The sequence below is a fragment of the Leptonychotes weddellii genome, unplaced genomic scaffold (assembly GCF_054177405.1).
Source record: "Leptonychotes weddellii isolate Sample4059 unplaced genomic scaffold, ASM5417740v2 HiC_scaffold_6353, whole genome shotgun sequence".
NCBI lineage: Eukaryota > Metazoa > Chordata > Mammalia > Carnivora > Phocidae > Leptonychotes > Leptonychotes weddellii.
Window position 1 is genome coordinate 1 of NW_028032351.1, and position 7,638 is coordinate 7,638.

A 7,638-nucleotide genomic window follows, 5' to 3' on the forward strand; every position below is an offset into this window, starting at 1 on the left:
CATGGAGCACTGGGTGTTATGCACAAACAATGAATCATGGAACACTACATCTAAAACTAATGATGTAATGTAGGTGATTAACATAACAATAAAAAAATTAAAAAAAAAGATCAAGCCCTTTTTTCACCTAAGTAAATGTCAGGCGTGAATAATCGTTCATGGTTGGAAAACTGAAATAGATATTCTGACTGGCACTAAGATTTTGAAAATGCACATTATTACAACACCAGAATTATGAACATGACTGGGACAATTTCTATATTACATAGAAATATTCCATTTATTTCTCTGTCAGCATGTCCATACTGATAAGTCTGAATGCCTTGAGATGTTTTCATTTACCTTCATTGGCACATTATTTTGTATAAAAGTGTCATTGACTCTTTGTGTTGTCTTGGGGCACTGTTTTCTCTTAGAAGTTTCTGAAAGGTCAGTCAGTTTGGCTCCCAGGCCCCAGGGACACAGGATTTGAGAGTTTTTATTAGATGTAGATCTGCTACGAGGCATATTCTCCTAGGTTTTGAATCATTTTGCCTGCTTTTCACCCTTGTCCCAGGCTAATTTAAAGCTCATCAGTGACTGGTGCAAAAATTCCCCCAGGCGGCTCCTATAGTACAAAACAGCCATCCTCACTATCTGAAACACCAAAAGATTTTCACTCTGTGGCTTCTACATATGTTACCACAGATGATGCCAGGTAAGTCTTTGGGCCTTAGATTCTGCACTGAGTGTGGAGAAAATCAAGGATTGGTTTCAAAGAGAACATAGCACCCTTATGATCCAAGAAGATGGCAGGATGATAAAAAAAAAAAGTAATGGAATCTTACAGTAGCTGACTCTTCAAATGTGAAGAAGATTTTGTCCATGCTGCTGTTCAGAATATTTCTGAGTCAGTTCATCACACAATGGGTGAGAAATTTTAAAGTGAGCCTGACAGATAGGAGGATCCTAGGGGAGGAGCAGGGCTGATCTGTGCTCCGAAAGCTCATTGGTTAGAGGTCAGGAAATTATACATGTTTAGACTGGAAGAGATTCAGAAGCAATGACGCCGTCAAGTCATTCAAAGGAAATCTCATCTGGTGACGTGCTCATCAACTATCTGAAGTTAGTCATGGGAAGGACAGAATAACTTCTATGAATGAATTGCTGGCATTCAGGCAGAATAATACACTTTATGTGTCTTTCTAAATATTTTAAATGCATTTCATCATTTCATCCTCACAGTCACCATGTAGTGTGTTTCTACCTGTTAACTTTGTCTTGGTAATAAAGAATTGAGACGACAAGTTTTAGAACTGCCTGAAGAGCATGCAAAGCTAAGGAGTATCCTAAGGATTTAAACTGTCCTGACTGACTTCAGATACACTCAGTTAACCACCATGTCCCATGGCTGATGTGCATCTTTGGAAGGTGGATTAAGTACTTTTATGAGAAATGAAGAGGGAGGCAGTTTAAGGCTCAGTAGGAAGAAGACCTATCTGACATTTGGAGCTGTCCTGCACTGGACAAGCTTTCTCAGAAACAAAGAGAATCTATCCCCGGGGGCTTGAGGCAGATCAAAGGGTGAATGTCAGAGACCCTGTAGAGGGAATGGTTTCCAGAGATTGTAGGGAAGGTGGATTTAGACCTTAATCCCTTCATTCTTTTTTTTTATTATTATGTTATGTTAATCACCATACATTACATCATTAGTTTTTGATGTAGTGTTCCATGATTCATTGTTTGCCTTTAACACCCAGTGCTCCATTAAGTACATGCCCTCTTTAATACCCATCACCAGGTTAACCCATCCCACCACCCCCCTCCCCTCCAGAACCCTCAATTTGTTTCTCAGAGTCCAGTCTCTCATGGTTCGTCTCCCCCTCCAATTTCCCCCCCTTCATTTTTCCCTTCCTACTATCTTTTCTTTTTTTTTTTTTTAACATATAATGTGTTATTTGTTTCAGAGGTACAGGTCTGGGATTCAACAGTCTTACACAATTCACAGCGCTCACCATAGCACATACCCTCTATCGCCCAGTCACCCCATCCCTCCCACTCCCCACCACTCCAGCAACACTCAGTTTGTTTCCTGAGATTAAGAATTCCTCATATCAGTGAGATGATATGATAATTGTTTTTCTCTGATTGACTTATTTCGCATAATACCCTCAAGTTCTATCCACATCATTGCAAATGGCAATATTTCATTCCTTTTGATGGCTGCATAATATTCCATTGTGTATATATACCACATCTTCTTTATCCAGTCATCTGTCGATAGACATCTTGGCTCTTTCCACAGTTTGGCTATTGTGGACATTGTTGCTATAAACATCGGGGTGCACATACCCCTTCAGATCACTGCAATTGCTGTGTCATAGGATAGCTTTATTTTCAACTTTTTGAGGAACCTCCATACTGTTTTCCAGATTGGCTGCACCAGCTTGCATTCCCACCAACAATGTAGGAAGGTTCCCCTTTCTCCACAATCCCTTCATTCTTTTAGGTTCTGGAAATCAGCCTGAGTCAAAATTGGGTTTAAGTAACACTAATGGTTCAGGGTTCATGCTGAAAAGGAGACCCTTGATTGTTTTCCTGACCCCCAAATTTCAGGGGTTTAAGATATGTCTTCTCCCTCTTCTAAACATGAACATATGTTTACACACACGGTTGCTTCCAGTTTGCCCTTGTCATCCAGTGCCGTTACTCTCAACACAAGAACATCTTGGTCTCTTCTCCCATGATTTCTATTCATCAAGTCATCGAGCAGCACAAATATTGTTCCCGTGTTACACTTCTGATGTGGCCAGATCACTTCATCCTATCCCATCCTGACTATCACAAGTATCCTTCTAACTTCCTCTCCCTATTCCAGATCTCATTCTTCTGGATCAAATGGAGTGGATTTTTAAAGGCAAAAAATGCCTGTTATTCCACCTAAGGTTGAAATTGTTTTGTTTAAAGTGTATCCTTATTTGTTATTCTTCCCTTTCCCTTAGCCCCAACAACCATCATCTCTGCTTATGACACAATTCATGCATGAAATTACTTATTGATTTGCAATCCAACTGTACATTTCATGCTTCTTTTATTTTATACAGAGTATTTCTTCTTGAAATGCTCTTCCACTGCCTTTACCTGGCTAATATCTGCCGCAGAATGATTTCCCTTGATAACCAGATTATTCTGCCCATTTTTATTAAAACAACAAAACGTTCTTATTTAATTAAATAATATTTTTCTCCAGTGTAAACTCTAGATCAATGGTTAGTAACCAGGTATGTTGTGTCACTCCCCACACATGGAGGTGACATTTGGCAGTGCATGAGACATTTTTTATTTTCCTGACAAGAGAGAACAATTGGCATTTAGTGGGTTGGAGTCAGGGAAGATGTTAAGCTTCCTACAATGTAGAGAATTACACAGAACAAAAAATTTATCTGATCAAAAATGCCAGTTGTTCTCTGAGTGAGAAGAAAACCTGCTCTAGAAGAATAGCAATTAGGCCTCATGAAGCTGGAAATGTAAAACTATCAAGGTAACTACTTTCTTCACATGATGCATGTTCTTTGAAGGAACATTTTCCCATGTTACTTACCTGCTAGTTTGTTTACTGGCGTCTTTCCTTTTTACCCCCCTTCTGATTAACCTCCATATAAACTTCTGCCAAGCTGCAGTTTGCACACTGTCCTCTTAGAATTCTTTAGGTCAGGTATGATGCATGTAGCCATATTAAATCTCCCAAATGACAATGTCTGATAAAGACAGTAGCACACACTTTTGAGCCAAAGCACAGTGTTAGCCAGTATATGAGTGATCTGATGGACAAACTTGGACTCATTTCTTATGTGCAGCATATAGTAAGCATGTTTATACTTTATGCATTTTATCTATTTGGTGAAATAAGAAGGTAATATAGAATTTTTTCTATCAGAATCTGAAAAGGCACAAACTGATTAAAACTTTTGTATACTTTTGTACAATCCAGCCTGACTTATTCACACACTGAGAGATAGCTCAGAATTATTACTGAACTTAATGATAAAATCTCAGAAGACTGAATGTCTTTTTTGTTCTTTGTGGGTCAGTAGGCCATAGAATTTGGATCCAAGTAGATCCACTTATAACAACAGCAAGTCTTAGTTTTTCATTAATATAATGGATTAATAATATCAATATCATAAGGGAAGAAAGACAATGTAATTTAAAATGCTTAAGATCTTAGGAATGCAAGTGATATAATATGTATTTAACAAATGGTAAGTGTTAGTTTTGAATTCCAAGCACTCAGGATAATGTTGATTCTTCAAAATATAGGATAAATCATTTTAACATGTTTCCCAATTGATTCTTCATGTGCTTGAAACAGGTAGATACTAATAAATGTGTATTGAAATAAGTCATTAGCACATAAACCTCAGTTTGTGGTTAATAATATTCCCTTCTGACTTGAGGAAGATCTGGTTTGATTCAAATATTTGCAAAAAGGAAGGATTCCAAGACAAGGAGTCTTAGATAGGAAAGCCTTAGTCAGAGTTGAATTAAGTTGTAAGAAAAGGGAGTAATAAATGCTCCTGCGATTGACTGAGATGTGTTTTAGAGAATGTCACACATCTCAGGGACAACCTAAGGTTATCAGAGGGAAGAACTTGAAGGAATGTGGACAAGATGTGATTGTATGATTTTTTTTAGATTGCCCATCTGTCATTTTAGGCCTTTGTCCTGTCTTTATCTGTTTTATACTTGCTGAAATCATTTTTTAAATGATCTTAGAAATTACTAAAGAAAATAAATACAACTTGTGAATTAATTTTTTGCATATTCTGAGGAGAAAACGCTTTCTTGAAGAAAATATAAATGCCACTTGTAAGGAATCAGCAGGCAAGAAAACTCTCAAGGGCTTTGAAAATGATAAGGCAAATCCACTCGTAGGAGATCCTGATGATTATAGTGTAATGTGTTAGACTGAGCAGCAAAGGGCAGAGACTAAGAATAGGATGGATATAACCATATGAAAAACAATGTGAAGAAATTTCATTGTATTTTCAGTAGACAGAATATGCATAAGAGTATAAGTAAAGAAAACATTACATTTCACAGAGAGTCCTTGTTATTACAAATACTTAAGAATAAATGCTTATTCAGCTATTCAGGCTTAGGGATTGAATAATGATTATTGATGGGAAGAGAGAAGAACAGAGAGCACAGATTAGAATTTCAAATATATATAAGAGATGTGCAAAAAGCCGGACACAGTAAGAACAAGCTCTGATAGAAACTGCCACGGAAGACAGCCATGAATTAAAAACAATTGATTTATTTCCACAGAGAATAAGCAGGGAAAGTTGCACCATGCATGGTTAGGTTTTGGAAAAACATAGAAACTTTGACAGATTAGGTTGAAAACATTCTCAATCTAGGAAAGAGGGATCAGACTATGAAGACCCTATACTGAGAAGACAGGCTGATCAGCTGCAAAACTGAAAAATATTCTGGTCAAACTTGTCTTCTGATTATGATCAGCAGAATCAGTTAGCACTGTAGCAGCTGACAGCCTAGTTGGAGTCTAGTTCTTGAAATATCTATATTTGGCATTAAATAATTTTTCCAGGTTCAATTAGCAGGTCACAAAAAAAGCAGAGGTGATGAGTAGAAAACATGGGATACAGGGAATCTCTTTGGTCCACTAGTCATGGAACAGAAAGAAACCATCCTATCCATTTAACATTTGTCATTGAAAATGATAAAGGCATGTTGAAACATAGACCTGATGGTTGTGCTTACAATGACTTTGTGAAAAGAGAAAATTTGAAAGGATTTGTTGAAGGGAAACAATAAGATGGATGATATTTCATCACACATATATGCACATCTTCTTTATGCATTCGTTTGTTGATGGGCACTGAGGTTTTTTCCATATCTTGGCTATTGTGAATAATGCTGCAATGAACATGGGATTGCATATTTATCTTCAATATTCTTTTTTTCCAGTCCTTTCTGTATATATGAGGGACAGGGAAATAGAGAAGATATTTTATTAGTAGATATATAAGTTCTGAAGATCTAATGCACAGGATAGTGATGATAAACAAAAATGTATTAAAAATATCAAACTTGCTAAGAGAATAGATCTTCATTTTTCCCACCACAAGAAAGAAAACATAATAAAACGATGTGATCGAGTATGGGCTAACACTACAATGGCACTCAAAGTACAATATGCAAACATATCAAATCAAAAGGTCATGTACCTTAAGCTTAGAAAATTCATGTCACCTATGTTTCCACATATATAAAGGAAGGACAGGATGGAATGTGAATTATCTGACTAAAGTATACTTTGCCAAGGTAAAGTAATCTATTCTTATTATTTACTCATGTAGTCTTGACGGAGAATAGAAGATGAAACAGCAACACCACTACTTGATTCTACTGACCAAATCATCATGTTCATACCCAATGGTTCTGTCTTCATGCCTGCTGTCCTAACACTCACTGGGATTCCTGGGCTGGAGTCAGTGCAGCATTGGATTGGGATTCCATTCTGTGTCATGTATTTCCTTGCTGTGATTGGGAATTCCCTAATTTTAGGTATAATCAAATATGAGCACAGCCTCCATAAGCCCATGTACATATTTTTGGCCATGCTGGGGGCCACAGACATTGCACTTAGTACCTGCATTCTTCCCAAAATGTTAGGCATCTTCTGGTTTCATTTGCCAGAGATTTCCTTTGCAGCCTGCCTTCTACAAATGTGGTTTATTCACTCATTCCAGGCAATTGAATCAGGCATCCTACTGGCAATGGCCCTAGATCGCTATGTGGCCATCTGTATCCCCTTGAGATATGTCACCATCTTCTCCCAACAATCCTTGACTCACATTGCAGTTGGGGTGACACTCAGGGCTGCTATTCTTATAGCACCATGCTTGGTGCTCATCAAATGTCGTCTTAAACTCTACCGAACTACAGTCATCTCCCATACTTATTGTGAGCACATGGCCATCGTGAAGCTGGCCACTGAAGATGTCCGGATCAACAAGATATATGGTCTTTTTGTTGCCTTCAGTATCTTAGGGTTTGACATAATCTTCATCACCTTGTCTTACATTCAAATCTTTATCACCGTGTTTCAGTTGCCCCAGAAGGAGGCACGATTCAAGGCCTTTAATACCTGCATTGCCCACATCTGTGTCTTCCTACAGTTCTACCTCCTTGCCTTCTTCTCTTTCTTCACACATAGGTTTGGTGCTCACATACCACCGTATGTTCACATTCTCTTATCAAACCTGTACCTGTTAGTCCCTCCTTTCCTCAACCCTATAGTCTATGGTATGAAGACCAAACAAATTCAAGACCATGTCCTGAAAATATTTTTCTCCAAAAATCCATCTTGATCATTATTGGCTCCTTCTATAGACATTTTAGGTTGATCTAATGTAGGAACATCAATATGGTGAAAAGTTAATATCTTCCAGAAACATTTAAGTTCAAAAAATATTTAATTTTAGGAGATTATACTAAGTGAAATAAGTCAGGCAGAGAAAGTCAGTTATCATATGGTTTCACTTATTTGTGGAACATAAGGAATAGCATGGAGGACATTGGGAGAAGGAAGGGAAAAATGAAGGGGGGAATCAGAGGGGAAGCTGAACA

At 37.7% G+C, this 7,638-nt stretch overlaps 1 protein-coding gene across 1 annotated transcript; it reads left to right on the forward strand.

Annotated features, from left to right (window-relative positions):
* The first annotated feature begins 6,117 nt into the window (after positions 1–6,117).
* LOC102749846 (olfactory receptor 52A5-like) lies at positions 6,118–7,379 on the forward strand. Its single transcript, XM_006732260.2, has one exon. It carries the CDS (start codon positions 6,429–6,431, stop codon positions 7,377–7,379), a length of 951 nt encoding a protein of 316 aa, XP_006732323.1. The 5' UTR covers positions 6,118–6,428.
* The last annotated feature ends 259 nt before the right edge of the window (positions 7,380–7,638 follow it).

What these genes read in the sequence shown, in the direction of transcription:
- LOC102749846 (XM_006732260.2), top strand. Translation starts at nt 6,429, where the DNA reads ATGTTCATACCCAATGGTTCTGTCTTCATGCCTGCTGTCCTAACACTC.